The following is a 22158-nucleotide window of genomic DNA, read 5'->3' on the forward strand; positions in this document are numbered from 1 at the left end:
AATATTGCAGTATGTGATTTTACTAATCACGAAGGGTTGTCGGAGTTTTATGAACGTGCCTTCCTTCACATCTCTGTTCTTGTTTTCCATTCTGGAGATGAGTCTGATGGTGAGCTGCGCTCTTTCCCAAGTGAAGGGTTGTCTCTTTGTTGGGACCGCTCTATTGTTATCGTAAGCTTAAGATTCTAATACTATTCACGACTGGTGTCTGGTTGTTGGCGTAGACGCAGATGTGCGATTCCGACGGGCCTCCTTTCCGTCCCCTACTGGTACGTCGATGAAAGAGTAATACCGATTTTGATGAGGGTAACAGTTGAGTCCTCGGCCTCGAACGTACTCTCGTATTGTGCCCATACACGCCTCTTGTAGAGTGAATCGAAGTGCCCGTCGCTGCCACCGCACATCCAGAGCGTCATGTCTCTGCGTAATGACTGTGGGCTAATGTGCTCCGTACAGATGGTTAACCAGCGAAGCTGTAACGCGTAGCCGGCGTTTACCCGTGGCATACCCATTACGAAGTAACGGGCGCCCGGTGTTTGCCATCACCGCTCCACCCGTGAGCGCGCCGCTGACCCTTCCCACAGTTGTTGCTCCGCTGTGCTTCACGCAGTATATAGCTCGCTGCGAGAGAAACTCATTTAAGTGCAGAGCACTCTATGGGCTCGCCTTGTCGTCGTATCTCGCTAACGGTTAATGCGACTGCCGTAAGCAGGCGGCGCAGCGAGATTACGGACCCAAGTAGAGCCTTCTGCGCCGGGGTCAGGGAGTAACGCTGAGGTTTCGAAAACCACTGAGTTTAAATATAGTCATAACCGTTCAAACCTCGTGAACCGCTGGCGCTTGTCATACATCTCCCCCTTGTTTAGCGCAAAGAAAACTGCAGGTATGTTTCAGGCAAAATATGTGTACATAACCGACAGCCCCGCTTTCATTTAGTTAGGAATGCTCGTTGGGTTGGTTTTTACGATAGTAAGCGAAATAAGCGGCCGCGCAAGAAAATAACGGCGCGTTCGAAATGACGCAAAACAGCTCCAGCATACGAAATTAAAGCAAGCACAAAAAGAACATAACTCCCGCTGGCCCAGTTTCCAGGCAGGGAGCGCGCGAGCACTGCGAAGGCGGGAAATTTGAATTGCATTGGGTGGTAGCAGTGAGCGGATAACGGCGCTACAGCCCGTTATGACGAATCACTGCTCTGAACTTCCGACAGCTTCCACATTGAGCGGAACAGCTTTAATTTTTCGCTCCCTCGATGCGCGATCCGCACGTATACCTATGTTGGCACATGCGACAGTGTAGCTACGTCATCTATAAACCAAGCCAATCTCTCTCCCTTCACTTCATTAATTGATTATGAGGTTTAACGCACCGACGCTGCACAGGCGATGAGGCGCGCCGTAGTGGGGGGCTCCGGATTAATTTTGACCACCTGGGGATCTCTAACGTGCGCAGAAATCTCGAAGACACGGGCGTTTTTGCTCTTCGCCTCCATCAGAAAAGCGGCCACCGCGGCCGGCAATCGAGCCCGCGTCCTTGGGCTCAGCAGCACAACGCCTTAGGCACTGAGCCACCGCGGCGGGTATCTCTTTTCCATTCTAACTCCTTTCCAACCTGTTTCTTTTTCTCGTGAAGGCGGTGGAGGAGTTTTCTGCGTACATGGGACCACCGGACTTTTCGCTCGTCTAGCCGCCATATAAAACTTCTGTGCACATTGATTTTCGCTTTGTGACACCATTTGCGTTCGTACATAACCTGCAAGCTCCGTTTAACCTGCAAGTTCTGTTTAAACGCGAAGTAGAACTTTTGCCTTCTTTGGCCAGTGCTTGCCTGGTCGTATGTTGCAATTTCGTCATATGATAGGCTGCGCAGTTCGACAAACCGAGTACATCGGCACTTTCCCGGGCGAAGCTTGTTGCTGGGCGGACGTCGGCTCAAGAAACCTTTCGGCTCCCTCAACGACGGCGATTTGTCGTAAAGGGGGCAGCTGGCTTCGCAGGAGATTTTGACGTGTTCGCACTTAGAACGTGACAATTTTTTTTGCGGCCGATAAACTTGCGAAAAGTGCAAAGTAAGCGTGACGCGTTCCCGTTGGCATATTGATTCTGACCTTTTAAGTAATCATGCGCCTTATATACTTGAGATCAGCTTAGAAGGCGCGTACTGTTAAATGTCACCCGCTGACGACGCCACGTTTGTATTTTTTTTTTAGTTTTTCGAAGAATTTACGCTTGCAACTTCACACCTGATTTCACATAAGTTATTTTTGTTTCTATGTTAAACCACGCTCTGCAGAATCTGCGTCGACAAATTGGGCAATGCAAAAATATTGTCTTATTTTCTAAGAAGTGGGATATAAACAGTAATTGGCGGTTGAAGACAGAAAGGTCAACTGCAAGTGCGGAAAAAAAAGCAAAAACGTGCCAGCTTATTTGACCTTGCAAACAACAGTAACGAATGCTCGCCGTCTCTCTTTCTGCTACAATGTCACAGAGAATCCGCAGGATTTCAGGGGTGTCTTTTTAAACGCGGAGCGTTTCTTAGTCGCACGATGTCCCTCGACCGTCGGCGGCGGCGTCCACACGCTCACTGCGCATGCGCGTCGCGGCGAGGCGCAGGTGCGCGTCTCTCCCCCGTACCCTCCTCGCTCTCAACAACAGGTGCAGCGTTGTTGTCCGTCCGCACCCCTCCCCCTACACTATAAAAAAAATAATAGTTATCGGCGCCTGGTTTCGATCCCACGACCCTGTGGGCGGAACGCGAGGTACATGGTGCTCTTCCCACTGCGCCACAAAACCTTTTTTTTTTTTCTTTAATGCCGGTCTTCGACACAACACAGAAACACAAAAATTCCCCGCATTTCCCCGAGGGGAAGAATGTGAAAGTGCGAATGCACGAGTTGAATTTGCGCGGTTCGGTAATGTTCGCGAAAGAGAGATCACACACACACACACACAACTACAAAGAAAGAAAGATGCATTTATTCACAGACACCTATTTGTGTTGTCGTTGTACTTGATTGCTAGAGAGGATCTCAGCTTTGAAATTTCGTGTCAGTACTCCTTTAAGCGGGTGCATTAGCCCTTCTCACGCCCGATTCCTGGCCAATCCCCCACGTGGGTATGTGCCATGTCAGCGACCAGGCAGCGCGCGCCCATCTCCCCCCGTTGCCAAGGAAGACGAGGAGATTCCTTGCCAATCCCCCACGTGGGTATGTGCCATGTCAGCGGCCAGGCAGCGCGCGCCCATCTCCCCCCGTTGCCAAGGAAGACGAGGAGCGCGCGCACCCGCAGCTGTTGCTATGCGGACGGCGGCGGACGCTTCAGGCTCGCTTAAGAAGTGCATTCGCACTTAAAACAAACTTATTCACATGAGCAACTCGAGCGACAAGCCACCAACCTATATGAAGGCTGATGTCTCTCTAAAATTCCCTAAGCGTAGTCAAGGGTTCTATCTTTGACAGCCACTCAGGAGTGCATACCTTGCGCTTCTGGACTTCTACGTACTGGGATGTAGACTCACGAAAACATTGCCGCGTAGGGCGGGCGTCCACATCACCGTGGAGCCAGGCCATGCGCGAGCGCCATATGCTATGCAAGGCCACCAACATAACGAGGTCCAAGGGCGCCCCCTCCTCGTTTTCCACTGCTAGATAGCGTATGCCATGTGGGCTCAGCGGGAAATCTTTATGAAGGGTCCTCTGGAGGACATCCCACAAAAATACCGCAGCCCAACAATGCAGAAAAACGTGCTATATCGTTTCTGGTTGTTTACAAATTGAACACTGAGTTCCCCATGGCACAGCTATCCCTCTATCCTGCATCCAGGTTCCAACAGACAAGGTGCCTGTGTGTAATTTGAAGAAAAAGGTTTTCACACCAGGGTGAACCTCCATTCTTTTGACGCGCTTTAGCACATTTTGGCCTGGCCCAGCACGGTAATTATATCTAGACACAGGGACGGGGAAAACAACATCGCAAATGTCCTTATACAGTTTTTTGCGTGTCACAGAGGACAGGTACTCGCCAGAAAAACGTGCGAATAGAAAACGGGCCGTCATAACTATTTCCTTAAAATACCCATACACGCCACCTGGCATGCACCATGTTGATACTACATATTCCGGCATAGCACGCTCCAGCCGTACTTGCATGACACTCTGCAAGAACGGGTCACGAACATCTCGCCAAAACAGAAACCGGTTTACCAGCTGTCGCACATAAAGGTGCGCCAGCCCCAAGCCACCATCTCGGACTCTCCGAAACAGGTTTGTTCTGCTGCACCTCTCCCATGTTGAGCCCCAAACGAACACCGCAAATACCCGGTGAAGCCTTTGGAAGTTGATTCGCGAACAATGCAGTACCTGCATGATATACCAAATCTTCGTTACAAAGAATAAGTTACATGCCGTGGCCCTTGCAAAAATTGACAACCTTGCCCCCTTCGATTTCTCGGCCGTCTCCCTCACCGCCTGTGTCTGGCTACGCCAGTATGGTTCACTATCCCTGTAATATTCCAGTTCAACGCCCAAGTACTTCACTGGAGTGGTGACCCAACTAATATTAGCGAAGGTTGGCGGTGTTGATGACCATATTCCCCATGCCAAAATCCTAGGCACTTTGCCCAGTTCACAAAACTACCCGTCACCATGCCAAACTTTTTGACAGTGTCAACTACCAACTGAACGCTTTCTTCGTTCATACAAAAAACTGCCACGTCGTCTGCGTAAGCCAAAAGTTTAACTTCCGACTCATGCAGTCGGAAACCTTCGATGGCACTATTTCTGATTATACTCATACACAGGGCTTCGATGTATATGCAAAACAATAGGGGGCTGAGGGGGCAGCCCTGGCGCACCGAACGCTGCACTTACAACCGACACAGAATCAAACGCTACGAACGCGCCTTATATCCTTGACTCATTCAAACTACGTCAAGAAGCTGCTGATACAACGCATTCACTACCACCAACTCCCCAAACACTAAACGTTAACGCAATACTAAACGTTAACGCAATAATAATTAATAGTAATAAGCAATAATAGTTAACACATTCACTACCACCCCACCACCACCCCCCAAACACTAACGTTAACGCAATACACCCACCCCCTATGCGACGCATTTACTCGAGTCCCGCCTCGTGTGGAGATGGGCCCAATTTTTTTTTCTTCTTCTTCTTCGTGCGTTTTTCTTTTTTTGTTCGCTGTCGCCGCAGCCGACAACGCAACAATATTGAGTGAGTGAGAGAGTTGTTAGGAAATGCGAGGCCTATAGCCTTTCGAGGCGTGCCAGCAATTGCTCCGCCCGAGTAAAACTATTCGCGGCCAATCGCCAGAAGCCACAGAGGCTTGTCTCATTCAACAAGTTCAGGGCAAGGCGTAAGACGTCTCTTCCAGCGATCCAGTATCCTTTCGGGAATAGTATGTCGTCGAAGGAGGAATGCGGGGGCAGCTCTTCTTCGGAGTTATTTAAACGAATAAATAAAAAGAAAACGCGGCGCTAAACATACGTGGACGAAGACGATACGATAGAAACAGGCGCCACGTCTGTTTAGCGCCACGTTTTCTTTTTATTCAAGTATGAACCGACTAGCTCAGCAATAAGTTCTTTAAATGAAGCTGAACGCTCCATCGCATGCGATGGGCAGTCCACGAAAATGTGTCTTACGTCACCAAGACCACCGCACGTTGAACACTAGGGGCGGTGAGGTCAGATTTAGTTTATGAAGTCAAGCTGGTGCACGTGTTGGATTTGTCCGGGTGCGGAGCCGTAACAATGGCTTTGCTCTTAACATTCCTTTAGTAACACAAGGTCGGTTCCGCGGGCTCCAAAGGGACCTGGCATGGTCGGTAATCGCCTGCCTTAGAATGCGTCGGTGGTCTGGTATCGCTCTCAACGTTCGAGTATGTGCAGGCGCTTCTTGAGCCAACTTAGCGGCTTCGTTCCCCCGACCATCTACGCGGGAGGGGAGCCACTCTAAGCGAACACTATGGCCGCTTCCTTCGAGCGCCTGAATAAGACGTACGAAGCGTTTGCTCGTTCTGTCTATGGGAACTCCATGCATCAGAAGTTGTGGGGCTGTTTTAGAGCCTGTTGGAACGACAAAGCGTTGTTATCCCCAAGAAGTTAAATCGCAGTAATATTGAGTTGCAGTTCTGGCTTTAGGTTTTACCACCTCAGACGTCGCGAAAAGGTTGCCTACGACGAATCCGCTGAACGGGCTTTCCTGCAGTGCTCTCAATTGGGACAGACGACCGCCGGTTTGAGAAGAACGTAAGATCCTGCAAATTACTCGTGCCTGTTCAATTTACACGCGTCCATTACCTGCAGGTCCCTTTGTCGACCCCGCATCGTCCAGCTCAACCGATCCTCTTTCTCCGGAGTGGGGACAAGGATAATGCAGCTGCTGGATGCACTCGGTGTGTATATACCTGGTGTACACACACCAGGTGTATATAGATGGTGTATACACCTGGTATATACGTACCAAGCGCAGTACGAGCACGACTCAGGTTCCAAGAAAACCGCTGACGAGAAAATCGGCGCTGCACTCGCACGGCATACTTGATTGATTGATTGTAGGGTTCAACGCGCCGACGCTACAAAGGCGATAAGGCGTACCGTAGTGGAAGGCTCCGGATAAATTTTGACCACCTGGGGATCTTTAAAGAGCGCCGAAATCTCGTACTCACGGGCGTTTTTGCTTTTCGCCTCCATCAGAAAAGCAACAACCGCGAGCGGAAACGAACCCGCGTCATTTTGCTCAGCAGCACAACGCCATAACCACTGAGCCACCGCGGCGGGTGCGGCAAACTTCGGTATACAGCGCTCAGAAGGCTTCTAGAGCACTGTGCTTCCCCATGCATGACGCAAGAATAAAATTTGTTGAGAGCTGAACTGATAAACAGCTTCATACATTTGCAGGCTCAATCACGAGTGGACGAGTGAACCCCAGCGCTTTGCTATAAAAGCCACGTATTTTCGAAGTAATATTTTGTGTTTAGCGGACGTTCGCCTTCAAGCAAGTTGCGCAGCTAGCAATGGTTATTGCGCGTTGGAAACTGGCAGTCCATTTGGGTGGTAAACAACCTGGGAAAATTTTCAAGAAAACTTATTGATCACCAACGTGTTGTTGCCAAAGTAAATCAAACCAGGAATGGGCTGGCGGAGCACGCTGCAAATACTGCATCTGTTACTATCAGTTACTACGTTACTATCATGGCAGATGACAATAACTTCGCATCTCGACTTATCCTCGAAACACTCATAATTCGAGCTGCTCCGCATATAACAGGATTGATGGTAACCTGCAAACTACCCGCGATCAGTACACCATATGCTATCCATATAAATTTACGACGGTCAATTGCCCTCGTCAACGTCGTTCTCGAATTGGTCAGTCATCTTAGCGATTAAAGGGACACTGAAGTGATTTGTAAACATTACGGGATAACCGCGGATTGTACTTTGGAGTCTCTAGTCCATGTTTCGACCACTCTCGCTGCGGTTCACGCGACTTCATTGAGTAGAAAAATCAACTCGAAAATGCTTTCCTCCCCTCTACATCCTCCTTGCCGATTTCCTATGACGTTTTGTATGACTTCAAAACGAGATGGATTGGCTTTACTCGCTATTGCACGGCTCGCCGACCCTCCGACGAAATCAGTCGGCCTATAGCGTTTAGTCGGCCGGCCGCGGACGGGTCGTCGTAATTCATTCGCTCAGTTGAAACTAAGCCACGACACGTTTGTGCCAGGAAGGATTGCCTTTAATTGGTTAGTTTCTAGACTGTATCAAGCTCCAAGTTCAAGTCACTCCTCACAAGCGCACATGCGACGCTTCGCAGTCTGGTACGACAGTAAAAAAATCTAAAGCCAATTGAAGGCGGGAGAAGAGCCAGCGAAATAAATGTAGGTGCTAAGGAATTCAAATAAACCGAAACTGTTATAGCACAGCGTCCAACCAGGGTGCCGGAAGCACTTTTCGCGCTGGGTGAACTGGCATAGCGGCCAGCAGCACGACCGCACATTTGCGAATTGCTTCTCCGTCTGATGAATGCAGTCGCTAGAGGTGAGATATTTGGGGGAATTTGGGGGACGCTTACTGCTCTCGCGTTATTAAAAAAATTGTTATCTAAACTGCTTGGAATGCTATAACTAAATAAAAATGTACTTTATATTTCCATTCCCGGCAGCGCTGGAATACTTAAAAGATCGCTTTTTGCAAACACAAAAACGCAGAAGATATATAAGTTGAAGGGGGGGGGGGGAGGGGGGAGCGGGAATTTTTTAAGCAGGACTTTAAGTTTAATTAACGCCATAGAGAGCGATACTGTACCAGAAGGAAAGAGAACGAAACCTGAAGCAACCTGAAGCGTAGTTTGAGGGAGATGCTGAGGCTGGAATGCGAAGTCCCTGGCTCTTTCTGGGCAGACGTAAGCACAATAAAGAACAAAAGAAGCAATAGGTAAGCTAAAATACAGGGGGGCGACCGTGCGAGCAAGGGCAGAACACTATTAGCGGGCGAATCACCCACGAAATTAACTAAAGCCAACACGATTAATGAAATAGATAGACGGAGAGCTTTCCCGAAATAAAAAGGTAATAGAAGATGCTTTTGTACAACATTACACTACTCTTCGCACTGCCATTCCCAATATCGAAGACTTTATCCCTTTCAGTTACGAATCATTATATTCACTGCCGAAAAATTCCATACTTGGGGGTTTAGCAGTGTCAAGTGTCTAGAGGTAAGAAAAAAAGGTTCAGCCTCTCTAGCATACTTATTACGCAAATGGCGTCGTGTCCTCATACGGAGACACCATTACTCAATCCTGTTTTCCCTATTAAAATAATAAATATCCTGAGGCAGTTCACAAACAAGGAGGTGAAATAATAATTTCTGCACATGAAATAGGTGTTTTTAGCCTTTATAAGTGATGTACGCCACAGTAAAAGAGAACTTAGGACGGCAACACACCGGAGCTCCCACAAAACTTGGTGGCGTCCATTTTGAAACGATGTTTATATTATGAGCGCGGTTCCGCCATTCCACATCGCATGTTGCTACCTTTTAACTTCCGTAGGTTTCGAACATCAGCCGCACCGCTCTGCAGCATGAACTCTTTTTCTTTTCACGAGAAAACGACGAAGAAAGTCGCGTCTCCATATGGAGGCACGGTGACTGAAAGGGTTATTCGGTTCATGCCTCGTTGCGATGAAGATGTTAGAAATACACTAGAAGAAACCATAACGTTAGGCGAAGTCGAGAGAGCCACAGGCAATTTAAAGGGAGGCAAATCTCCTGGGTGGGACCGCTTGGGTGCCGTTTTTTACAAGAGGTTTTCAAACATCCTAGCACAATTTTTATTGAGTATTAAGCGTTCTAGGCGGGCGTCCTGCCACTTTCTTTTTCGTGAACGAATACTGTTTAAATTCCAAAGTCGGACGACAGGGCAAAACTTCAGTCTGTAACTGGCTACAGGCCAATCACCTTAGCCAATGCAAACTACACAGTCCTGATGATGATTATAGCTAATAGATTACATGAAATAAAAACATAGGGAGCATCAAACATGTGGCATACGAGGTAGAAGCACATTAAACGATGTTCATGTCGTACGTAGCGTTTTGCAGTGTTGTGATGTATTTTGTAGAAGAGATTATTGATTAATTGTAGGGTTTCACGCGCCGACGCAACGAAGGCGATGAGGCGCGCCATAGGGGAGGGCTCCGGATTAATTTTGACCGCTTGGGGATCTTTAACGTGCGCCAAAACACACGGGCATTTTTGCTTTTCGCCTCCATCATAAAAGCGGCCGCCGTGGCCGGGAATCGAACCCACAACTTATTTTGTAGAAGGGTAGCGATGCTTCAGATTGATTATGAGGAGGCGTTTGATAAAGCGTGTCACGAAATCTTGTTCTTCATTTTGGGCTATGAAATGTTGGTGATGTTGTGAAAGAGATTGTACGCAGGGGTTTCCCCAGGAATCGAATCAAGGGGGGGTGTCTCAATGGCTCTGGGGCGGTCATAAACTAGAAAAGCTGTTTTTTTTATCCCACTAGTTAAATAATAGACGTCTGTTAACCAAACGCTCATTCCCGTGACGAATCGATAAGTTATTTATTTGCAGTTGTTATAATTAAACTTGTACACGTCTTACTTGACGCAGCGTGAAAGCAGCGCTAATCATCCAGGGTCCATAAAAACAAAAGAAATTGAAGACCGGGCGCATGGTACTAGGCCAAATAAAGACGCTGAAAAAAAATCTTCGAATATCGAAAGCGTGAAATTTTATTTATACATTTACAGAAACACAAAGCGTTTTTATTGCGAATGAAAGAACCAAGCAATAAATTCCAAAATAAAAATTGGAGAAGTACGCATTTTTGAAGACTAGAACTTCATAACGCCGCACCTTATTTACAACCGTCCAGGCTTCTTGCTGTAGCACTGCACCGCTTTTGCGATGAAATGATTAAAAACATGTCGGTCAACGTCAATAGCATCTCGCGCATCGGCTACCTCCGGACCTTCGATAGTTATGCTCATCAGCTCATTCACATGGTTGGGAAGAAGACGGCTTCTTTCTGATGACGAAGCCCTGTTGAGGGCCGAAATCGATACTGCGCAGATCGATACTGAAAAAGGTCCTTACAAGGACTGACACGAGTGAAATTTGGGGATTCAAGGGGGGTGTCCAGAAAAACTAGGGGGGGTCTACACACCCCCTAGGGGGGGGGGTGTAGGGAAATCACTGATTGTACGCATGACATATCGTGAATGTTTCACAAAACTGTTCGTAAACAAGCATGTATGCCAAAGTATTGCCGTTTTATCTACTGTGAGACAGGAATGTCTTGCCTCTGTCCCGTTGTTTTGCATTTTTTAACCTGTTTGTTCGCGCATAATTAATGGTGGTGATTGGCGCGGGTGTTGTCTCCACTCGAGTGAGGTGAGACTATTAACATATGCGGATGGCATGGTTGTATTTTGTGGTGACAAGGAGAGTGTCAGCAAAGCAATAATGATAACAAAGGCATTTTGTCGCGTTACTAAGAGTTGTGTTAATCGGGCAAAGTGTGTGGGTTTTTTTCATCGGGACTGGGCGGCAGCATCGTCAGTGTTTGAAAATGTCTCTTGGTTACGCACACCTGTGCGGTACCTCGCAGTTCCCCTGGACAGTTATCAGGATAGCCGCGATTACTGGGAATCCGAAACGGTGAAGCTGCGCGAACGAAAAGACAACCAAGGGGAGGGTCGAGCTTTGTCTGTTTTCACACGTGCCACAGTTTGCAACCTTTTTCTTGTAGCAAAACCGTGGTATGGGATTCAAGCCCTTCATTGTTCGTGAGTTCACGTTCAGAGAATGAGCACGAGGTCGCGGGTTCGATTCCCGGCCGCGGCGGCCGCTTTTCTGATGGAGGCGAAAAGCAAAAACGCCCGTGTGTACGAGATTTCGGCGCACGTTAAAGATCCCCAGGTGGTCAAAATTAATCCGGAGCCCTCCACTACGGCGCGCCTCATCACCTGCATTCCGTCGGCGCGTTAAACCCTGTGTTGCCATCGCTGAGCGTCAGACATCCGCTAAAAAGCAATGAGAAATCCCCCAGATTCCGCTAGATTCTAAAACATATCCGCTAAATTTCCCGCTAGGGCCTGTTTTATTTAAATTAACAGTGCAATTTCGTATCAGAAATACCTTTATCATTCTTAAAAGCTCCCCAAAACTACGAGAGCTGAAACAATATATAAAACAGTCTTCCAACGAGTCTAACAGAACACTTCAGGTTTCAGTGCTGCGGTGGTCGTCATTGGTCAACCTCATCACAGAAGAGGCTAAAAGTTATAAATCTTCACACTGATGAAAAAAAAAAAAGAACTCACAGGTCAACGAAAAACACATCGAGGTCTTCGTCGCCGCTGTCGTCGTCTGACACCATCTCCACGGAACCGCTAGTACTTGTTGAGGGACCAGAAAGGTGACTTGGTTGCAAATACGTTGCAGATGTCCAGATTGCACTAACAACTGCTGCGGGAAGTTCGTAATCAAAACAACTTTTCTGGTGTCACTTCAGTCCCGCTCTTACGACGAGGATGGCGTTTGTTGTTTCAGGCTTCGGCTTGTTCCTCATCTTGGATTTTACTATGTTAAGCTGACTACACCTCATCTCTACTTCGGCATTTGAATACGGCAGCACGAGCATCGACATGGCAAATCCGGCCAGCTCGGCGAACGGGTTTTCGCCGCAGGCGTCCTTATAGGAGTGAACTTCACACCAGAACGACTGCGTGAACGATATTTGCTTCCAGTCCAGGGGTGTGATTTTGCTCCACTGGTTTTGAATTTTTTCGATTGTCTCAGAGCCGTTTTGAAACCTCGCGGATTTGTTTGTTTGAGATAGGCGGAGCAAGTGAACAGGAGCCCTCCTAACCTCTGAAGTTAAGCAATTTCTGAATTTTTAGAGGACACGGAAATGGTTTCTTGCAGGGCAATTTTGAATCAGTGCACTTCGTCAGGTATCCGCCAGAAATCCGCTATGCATGAAAATGGCCCGTCAAAAAATCCACTAGCCGCTAGACAAATTTTTCCCCCGTCAGAATAAAATGAAATCCGCCAGATTTAGCGGAAAATCCGCTAAATTGGCATCACTGGCCTACAATCAATCAATCACGTTCAGAGAATACATCGTGTGTTCGCGGTGTTTACATGGTCTTTATTTCGGGAGCGTTTAATTAGAAGTAATCTTTTCCGGCGAGTTAATTAGGGAGGGCGGGGTGGGGTAATAAATTTGAAATTGAAAATTTTGAATTTGGGCAGCGTCACGTTTATATTCGCCAGCTTGATAACCGGTTCTTGCTTTTACGAGATACGAATGACCCTTTTCTGCGAACATTTTTACAAAGTGTGCTGTCAAAAGCATTGCCAAAGTATACATTGTCTCGTCCGCAAATGAAAGATGTATAGCCATAAAGGCTATATGAAGGAGGTTGTAGACTCTTCTAGGTTTCTAGCAGTACGGTTTTCATTGAAGCACCTAGCAACTGTGTCAAGAAAGGCTTTTAATAAGGACTTGAAGGATCTGTTGTTACCTGTGTAGATCTGCTCCTGGCCAGGACGTGTCATCTCGTGTTAAAAAGGCCATTCCAGCACCTGTGAAAACCTTTTTCTTGAAGCTACACACCAGTACACTGCCCGTTAAGAGGTGGATGCAGGAGAAAGGCTTGTTTGTCGCTGGTCCTACAACTTGCACTTTGTGCAACAAACCGTAAACTGTTGAGCACGTTTTTGCGGAGTGCTGGGACGCCATCTTTTTCTGGGATGCGTAACAGAGAACCTTAAAAATATACCAGGCCGTTTCACCACAAGGCATACAATTTATTTGCGTAGCTACAGTGTGCCGTATAACCTCATCATGGCTCTAGGATTGCATGCCATTTGGAGGTCGAGGATGGCGGTGCGCCGCGCTGACCCGCACGCCCTCATTGTGAGCAAATATTTCGCACGAAGTATTAGTTTTCTCTTTGAAGTGCACAAGTTGCAGACGCCCGATCTGGAATGGCTACCAGTTCTAAAAGCGCTGCGTACACGTTTGATGTTTATTTTTAGTTTTTCCGGCAGCCGAAGTTCGGCCGATGGTTTCTAATTTATCCGTGACGTGTATTGTGTGCGAAAAAAGGCAATTTAAAAAAAATACGGCTTGTGGCTGAGTGGTCTTCTTAAGTTAGGCTGGTAGCCGAACGTGTGAGTTTGTACATCTTTGTGTGCCCACTGTTATGTAATGTCGAAGATCCGCAAGAAAGAAAAAAAAAATGGCCGAGTGGTGTGGAGCAGTAGCTCGGCTGTTTTGCCAATCGCAAGTTCGAATTCCCAACAGGGCGTCTTTAGTTGATTTATTTGTTTTTGGGCATGTATTTTATACCGACCACCATTTTTGCGCTGTAACGTTCACTGAGTTCGCAGAACGCGTACAGACTGACACTGACGCGCTGGCGAGTTCTCGTTGGCGTGGTGTTGCCATAAGCACCGACTCTACAAAAATTCTTCAATAGCAGGTAAGCAGTTTCAAAAAGTCGATACGAGACCATGCAGTTCAGAAACTTACTGCCAAAGTTTTGAGATGGGTTTCTTGGTCACTCTTACGTTAGGAGCCCTGTTTATTTCTGATGCATTTCTATGAAAACAACTTCTAGTATTTACTGGTAAACTGATGATGACCCATCCGACTCCACATCGAATAGCTAGTTAAAATAAAAAATTCCCCCGCATTTCCCCGAGGGGGAGAATGTGAAAGTGCGAATGCACGGTTGTCGGCCCGCTTGCGGCGCTTGCGCTCGGCCCCCGCAGCCCACCGCCTCGCCGCCTTCTCTTCCATCTCTTCCATCGGGTTTGTAGTATCACGTGTACACCACGCAGTTATCAAGCCGCTATAACGCCGCTGAGTCGCCAACGCACGCCGCTGACGACGTAGTTTGAATGCGTTAAAGATATAACGCGCGTCATTAACGCTGATATCACCGTCGCGTCCGTGGCTTGGTCGGTAAAGCGTCGCGCTGCGGCCGCAAAGTCCTCGGATCGAAACCTGGCGCCAGACGCTGTTTCTTTTTTAAATATAGAGGAGCACTGCGGACGCCAACGCCGCCGACGCCGCCGCCGCCGCCGGCGGTGGATGGTTTGGGGTCGCTTATAAAGTGCATTCGCACTTAAAAGAATACGGGTGGCCATTAGCTCATAAAGTGGGGTCTGCGATATAAGTGCGATTTCAGTCGCGGGGCAGGTTTGTGTTGACGACTCCCAGGTGAAAATAATATTTTTTTCTAGTTGGGTTATTGAACCAGAAATTTTTTCTAGCTAGAAATTCAGTTTGTAGCTCATTTTAAGCTGGATTTAGATTATGTAGCTGGCACCTTTTACAACCAGCTAGCATTTGTCAGTCCAGCTGAAAAAAAAAGCCTGCAAGCTGTAAATGATCGTACCTTACCTAACTAAGAATTTTTCTAGTTAGATGGTGTCGATTCCAGCTAGAATCTATAAATCTGGTCAGAAATGACGCTCGAAATAATGAGTGCTTGCTAGAAACGCCCTTTCCATTTTCACGGGGGGTTGAATTCAATCAATCGTGCAAAACCGACGAAGGGACTTTCGTGCCAACGGGCACTCCCGCTGCCCACTCTCGCTATGGCAGGGGTTTCCCCAGGCATCGAATCAAGGGGGGGTGTCTCAATGGCTCGGGGGGGGGGGGGGGGGGGGGGAGGTTCATAAACTAGAAAAAGCTGTTTTTTTGTCCCACTAGTTAAATAATAGACGTCTGTTAACCAAACGCTCATCCCCGTGACGCACGTTTTTCATTTTCTATATATATACATATATATATACACCTGAGAGGCGGTGCTTTCTATTCAATCTAAGAAAAAAACAAATTTAGAGGAATTCATTTTTTACCATGAAAAGTCCGTATTCAGTTTTTTTTTTAATTTCTCGCCATTTTTCAACGTATAAGGACATTTTCGAACTTGTTACCAGGGCCAGTGACGAAATTTGAGTTCTTGAAACAATGGTTAGGTAGTACACGAATTATGCAGCACTTATAAATCAGGCACCGATTGTATGCTCCCGATTTATTAAAACGCCAGGATTAGCTTCCGTAGCGCTTTTCGCTACTCCCTTGCTGGTAGCAATGTGCTCACAGCGTGGTCAGCCTCAAACCACTTTTCCCCTTTCCTTTGAAAGCCTTTTTTGTGTGCACATACGAACTTGCCACGAGCTGTCGAAAAAAAGGAAATAAATACGTGCAACGCTAACAGCAAGCTCGGGGGGCGCACTTTTCTTTATTTTGCCCGAGGCTACTGCCAAGAATAGCGGACGGGCAGCCCGCGCATGCGCAGATCGATACTGAAACACGTCCATACAAGGACTGACAAGAGTGAAATTTGGGGATTCAAGGGGGGGTGTCCAGAAAATCTAGGGGGGGTCTACACACCCCCTAGGGGGGGTGTAGGGAAATCACTGCGCTATGGCTTCGCATGCCAAGCTGTGCCAAGCAGTTTCTTCGAAAATACAAAAGTGCAGCAAAATCGTCGTTTAAGCAGACGAATCGTCGTTTAAGCAGACGATTGAACTCGTACTGTTGCTCTGCGGAAGGAAGCTGTGGACAAAAGCCTGACGCCTGACGCATTCCGTCAGGCCTGACAAAAAGCCTGATGGAATGACGCTTTTATTCTCCATTTATTCCATTTATTCTCCATTTTCTTATCACAACACCTGTGTTGTGATAAGAAAATTGCGATAAGGAAATTGTGATAATGAAAGCGCTGGTGTCGTTTCCCTTTCTCGTCCCTGTGTCAGTGTAATTTCACTCAAGGAAGTTTCGAAAAACTATTACGGAAAAAAAATTTTGAAACGGTAGTTGCTTCGCGCGCTTACGGGACCAATGTTTGATTCTTTTCAGCCCGGGTTTTATGAACGCAACGTCATATGTGATCTCAATTTTTTTTATTTTACTTTGTTGTGAACAAAAACTAGGTAAAATGAACTATTTAAGTGAACTGTGCGCTAAAAGTAGCGAAGTCTACATTGGATGTACGCTGCAATGCCACACCGGGCCACATCAAGCCAAGACTAGTTCTATCATAATCCAAAACACTTTCGGAAGAAACGACGCAAAACAACGGAGCAGAGACTGAACGATACTTTCACTGCCTAGAATACAAATTTAATCTCGCCACCTCAGGCCGGTCGTTTCAACACAGCGCTTCGGATTTATAAGTGCTTGCAAATATCCTGTGCATACCTTGGCATCTTCGGCATCTGTGAACCGCCGGCCCCAGGCGACCGGCACTTTTGACACGCTGCGAAGCAGGTCAGTTGAAAATCGGCGCCCACATTTCTTGAGCTCTCGTACACATAATCTTCTAAATCGCAGTATCAAACGCTTTTGTTCATTGTACTCACGCAGAAAAGCAAGTAGCGATATGTATGTTAAATTCCAGTCTGCTCTGGCCTTGGAATCCCGGAGCGCTGTTGTTGCGCTTGGAGTTACGAATTGTTTTGCTCTCTTGTAGGCTGCTTGACTTCAGCTAGGGTTTTCCTTTATTTCTTAAGCGATAATATACACATGACGTCGTGTATCCCTGCGGGATATATCTGCGTGCACGACAACGCATCTTTTTGAGCATCGGTTACTCGTGTTGTCGAGGTGTCGCCTCTAAATTGTGGGCACAATCTTTGGGTTCAAACCGCAGCTGTTTCTAACTTCATTTTCCCTGGTTAGCTTTGTCTCCCCCAGTCGCTCGATTGAATTTTTTGCGCATTATCTTTCGGAATTGGAGTGGTGCGTTTCAGGTCGTTTTCGCCACAGGGCACATAAAGCGGCTTTTCTGCACTTTGAGGTCTCGATTTTTCAATGCGATCGCTGAATTTATGACACTTGTACACACTATTTTGAGGTGCTCGTGTGAAGTGTGGTACTATTCAGTTTGCAGTCGACACAGCGTGCATGAGAACGCTGTTTATATTTCGGAAGCTGACCAAGTCGTGCGCACAGCGTCAGCCTTATTTCTTTGCGAAGTGTTTTCTGGCCAGAAAATGGCTTTGCGTAGTTGCACATACGTATGAATTCGACACTGTAGCCAGTGCAGTTAGGACAAGAGCACAAATAAAAAAAAAGACAGGATGGGCGCTTGCCCTGTCTCTGCGACATCGGACCCTTGTCTATTTTGCGCTGGCTACAGTGTCGAAGTTTACTCAACACCAGCTAGCCGGAATGTCTGCCTTAAACAGTCGCACTCCACAATGAGATAAATAAATGAGGGTACATGTCAGTTATCTTGGAATGCTTAGACGATTGATAACACCCGCTTCAGGGCATTTGCTAACTTGCAGATATACCAAGTCCGATGTTGAAGTGCTCTTGTCTTGTTTTGCTTTATTTCTTGGCAGGCTCTATTTCCTGTGTATGTCGTTATAACTGATGGATTAAGGCACTTATGTAGTTGGTGAGAATAAAGGTGGTCTTTGTAAAAATTTTGTAGGCCATGGTGACCGCGGCCGAAGGGCGCTGGAGCTGCCGCTGTCAGCTGGTTGCGCGGCTAAGGAGAGTGATGGGAACTTTCCCTCTTGCTTTCATAGTATGGCTGGTGTGACGTGCGACGTGAAGTGCCTGCTCTGAAGAAGTGGCCACGCGCTGCACCAATTGTCATGCCAGCCACACTGCGAAAGCAAGAGGGAAAGTTCCCATCACTCTCCTTAGCTGCGCAACCAGCTAAAGAGACCGAAAAGAGCGCAGCCGAAAATTTTGATGAAGACTGTACGTGACCAAATAATACGCTACTGCCCTTACTTTAGTATACAGTGGGAAAAGGGTGGCATTGTATCTTCAATTAGGCAACGAGTTCTGTGGAGGTACGTTATCGTACGTACAGTACTTGTCTGATGCAGGAAGAATTTTTTGGGACATGGGAGAGCAGACTGAGAGGTATTGCTTTGCCACGCTTCAGTATGTGCCTGTTGTCGAAGCCTGTGAATGGGGCGCTGGTGTCTCTTTGTGCTTCCAAGCATGCACTGGCCTGCTTCCGTTGAAAATGGTGGGGAGGACAGACTTAGAGCAGCTTTACTAGGCCAATAGCCAGGAATATAGCCAACAAGTCGCGCTAGAATGCACATGGCATGGACAAGAGGGATTGGAAGCACAATGGCTGAGACAACGAACGTTTTGCTGTGGATGGGCGGGATACGATGCACAACACACTCACAACACGCACCGTGAGAGTACTTCAACGGAACAATGATGCACAAAACTTCTGTGTATATCACAGCGTAGTGACGCACACATCCTCATGTGAGTATGGCAGCTCAGCACTGCACTTGCCGGTCCATGGCCATGGTGAGTCTTCGGTGCAGGGTGCAGATGGCACGACCCGTTTGTGTCATTGCACGGAGATCTTGGCCTCGCGTGAGGTAGTGAGTCTGACTAAATAGAAATCAGGTTCCTCTGGTTCTGGGTCCATGGCCATGGTGAGTCTTCGGTGCAGGGTGAAGATGGCACGGCCCATTTGTGTCATTGCGGGGGGATCTTGGCCTCGCGTGAGGTAGTGAGTCTTGACTGTAAATAGAAATCAGGTTCCTCTGGTGCTGGGCTCTGTGTTTTGTGTAGGATCACCCAAACTAAGGTCCCGCAGAGTCTAGACCTCAGGGATTGATGCTGCTTGTGGTATTCAAGAACCGAGCACCAGTGCTTTCTGTTGCCCACTCCAAACTTCTGTGCAGTGGTGAGCCCCTAGCAATCTTGAGCTCGCACGCACACCTCTTCCTCCTCATTCACCAGTGCTCTAAAACATCTGTGCCGCCCGAGGCTCCCCGGTGTCATTGGTGATGATGGCTGTCTTGCCAGAGCAGTGTCGATGATGATGACCACGGGGATGCCACTGATGATGGCACCACTCATCACACAACTGTGTTGCTACTGAGTGTTGGGCACGGTTGCGTCAGATTGAACAGATGTGAAAATAGTGCTCGTGACAGTGATGCTGGGCCAAGGCAGTTTACAACAGTGTGGAGACCACATGCAACATGGCTGGGGGGGGTGGCTTCCAGGGTACGCTGATTTAAAAGATGTTTGGCAGACGCTTTCGGTTATGCTGAACAATTCTGGGTTGCATGCTTTCAGCCAATCAGTGCTCACTCGAAATGGACACTTTGGAACGGACATGAAATGGACTTGTATTGCTCGTGTGTGCCCCTATTTTGGCGACGCAGTGCGGTGGACTGACGAGGCCGAGGCGAGGGAGAGGGGGCCGGGGGCGTGGCCTCTCCAGGGGGCGTGGCCTCGGGGCGATGGCCTCTCCGTACCACCACCACCACCCGCAGCCCCAGCAGCAGCTGCAGCAGCTGCAGCAGCAGCAGCCGCCCATGCAGCCGCAGCCTCAGCCCATGCAGCTGCCACCCATGCAGCAGCAGCAGCACATGGGAGGGGGCCTGGGGCCACCCCTGCTGTCGCCCGTGCAGGCGGGGGTGGGGGGCCCTCCCGGCTTCCCCATGCCCGTGGGGGGTCCCGGGGGGGGAGGGCCGGGCGACGGGGGGGACCCGTCGGGGGTGCCCCTGCAGCCCAAGGACTTCAACACGGCCATCATGTGCCGCATGGGGCAGGAGATCGTGCAGGAGATCGTTTCCAAGGCCATCGAGCTCTTCCAGAACCTCAAGGCGCTCCAGGTGAGGGGGCACCACGAATATCTTCAAATTTCGAGGGTTTGATGTGTCAAAGTCACACCTGGGCTGTGAGGTGCACCGTAGGAGAGGGCTCTGGATTAACTCTGAACACCTGGGGATCTTTAACGTGCGCCGAAATCTCAACACAGGGCGTTTTCACTTTTCGCCTCCCCGTAAAAGCGGTCACCGTGGCCGAGATCAAACCCGCATCGTTACGCTCAACAGCACAGCGCTTTAGCCACTGAGCCGCCACAGCGGGTTTAGGCACCACAAGGGGGGAGGCTGGCTGGCAGGAGTTGTGTGCAATTGGTCCACCGCAGCTCTCCTTCCACCCCCTTCTGTATATGTGCCAGTGGTTAGAACTTAAGTCTCTTTGTATGCTTTAGCTAAGCAATGACAACAGTTGCGCCACCACCAGCATCTTTCATTGGCTGAGGCACAAGTTCAATTTCTGCTGTGGCTTAAGTTGTCTCCCCTCATTCCCCACCAATTGTGCTTCTCAAGCACAGCTGAAGTTCATAGTGTCATGAGCAGAGCTTGCAGCCAATGGACCTTTTTCCAGAGTGATGTGTGTATGCGCAAGCTGCCGGTCTGCGCCATTCTAGTGGTCACTTCTGCTGGCAATACAGTAAAGCCCACTTACATCAAACAGCGCGAGGATTGTAAAATAGTTCAATATAGCAAATATTCGATGTAGAAAGGGAAGCAAAAAAAAAAACATATGAGAGCAATCTTGCCGACGGAGGCACGAGCTAATGCTGGGCTCTTACCACCCTGCAGTTCACTATTGATACAACACTTTCTCGGAAAGAAAACAATACAGTCGAGTCCCGCTACAACGAAATTCACGGGACACGCGAAAAATTTCGTTGTGGCGGAACTTCGTTAATGCAAAATTACCGTTATACGTACGCCAAACGGCCAAGCCGCGAGCGAAACAATCGTCCATGAAATTTCCGCGATGGCGGGAGGGGGGAAACCAAAGGTTGACATACCTAAGGCGGTCAATAAACTGTCTAACTTCACCAGAGAATGCATTTAGCGTCGCTCTTACACCATTTTCTTACATTGCGGCCAACCGCTAACTCAACGCTCGTGCCCGGGCGATCGCGAAACACGCATTTTACGGCACATGCACCGCCGCAGTGAAGCGGTTTAAATTATCAAAATTTAACTGTATATGCATGAAAATCAGCAAGTTTGGCAAGCTTACGCTTACCGGAACTTTATTTCCAGAAGTCGGTGAGCCTGGCTTGCTTTCGCTTCACAGCAAGCAACGGCATTACGCGAGCCTCACAGTCAGTTAGAAGAGCCATCGCAATGTCATCGTCGTGTGCTCCTATAACTTTTCTGATAATATCAAAAGCGTCCATTACTTTGGAAGCAGTCGCTGGAGTCGGCGTGTCTTGGGGATCATCTTCCCCGGACGATGAAACATCACCACGCTTTTGCACGCTCTCGACTATCTCAGCATCGGTCAACTCTTCATACACCTCTACGTTGGCGTCGACGTTAACGAAGTCGTCCAGCTGAAGATCGGCAGCCACAAATCTCTTGTCCTCAAGGTCCATCCACTGTGAAGCGATTAGTGCGTCTTCAGCCTGCTCTGACGCGGGCTCATCTTCGGCTTCGGTTGAGCTGGTCGCCGCTTGGTTGTTCCCAAAACCGCAGTGTTTGAAGCAGTTGAATATTGTTTCGCGCTTCAAAGTGCTCCACGCAGCAGCCATCATTTGAAGCGCCATGTACAGGTCGATCTTTGTCTCTCGGCCAGTTTCAATGTTCAGCAGAAGGCGCTGCATTAACCGGCTGCGGTACGCTCGTTTCAGGCTCACAATCACCCCTTGGTCCAACGGCTGTATTAGAGATGTACAGTTCGGAGGAAAGTACTTCACCTCTGTGTTCGTCAGAACAACGTCGTCGATTCGATGGGCTGAGCAGTTGTCTAACAGTAAA

The 22158-nt window shown here is 48.3% G+C and overlaps 1 protein-coding gene across 2 annotated transcripts in view; it reads left to right on the forward strand.

Moving 5' to 3' along the window:
• The window catches only part of LOC144166574 (mediator of RNA polymerase II transcription subunit 30-like), a 53989-nt gene that overhangs the window by 9826 nt on the left and 22005 nt on the right, over positions 1-22158 (forward strand). Inside the window, exons 1-2 of one of the 2 annotated variants that reach the window (XM_077696072.1) lie at positions 16617-16861; positions 19756-20208. In XM_077696072.1, the coding sequence (XP_077552198.1) occupies positions 19834-20208 (375 nt within the window). In that variant the 5' untranslated portion in view covers positions 16617-16861; positions 19756-19833. Of the gene's footprint in view, positions 1-16616; positions 16862-19755; positions 20209-22158 lie in introns of those variants that run through there. The other variant, XM_077696071.1, reaches the window with a different exon arrangement.

Source organism: Haemaphysalis longicornis, unplaced genomic scaffold (genome assembly GCF_048455015.1).
Source record: "Haemaphysalis longicornis isolate Haplotype H1 unplaced genomic scaffold, Haemaphysalis longicornis Haplotype H1 scaffold_18, whole genome shotgun sequence".
Taxonomy (NCBI): domain Eukaryota; kingdom Metazoa; phylum Arthropoda; class Arachnida; order Ixodida; family Ixodidae; genus Haemaphysalis; species Haemaphysalis longicornis.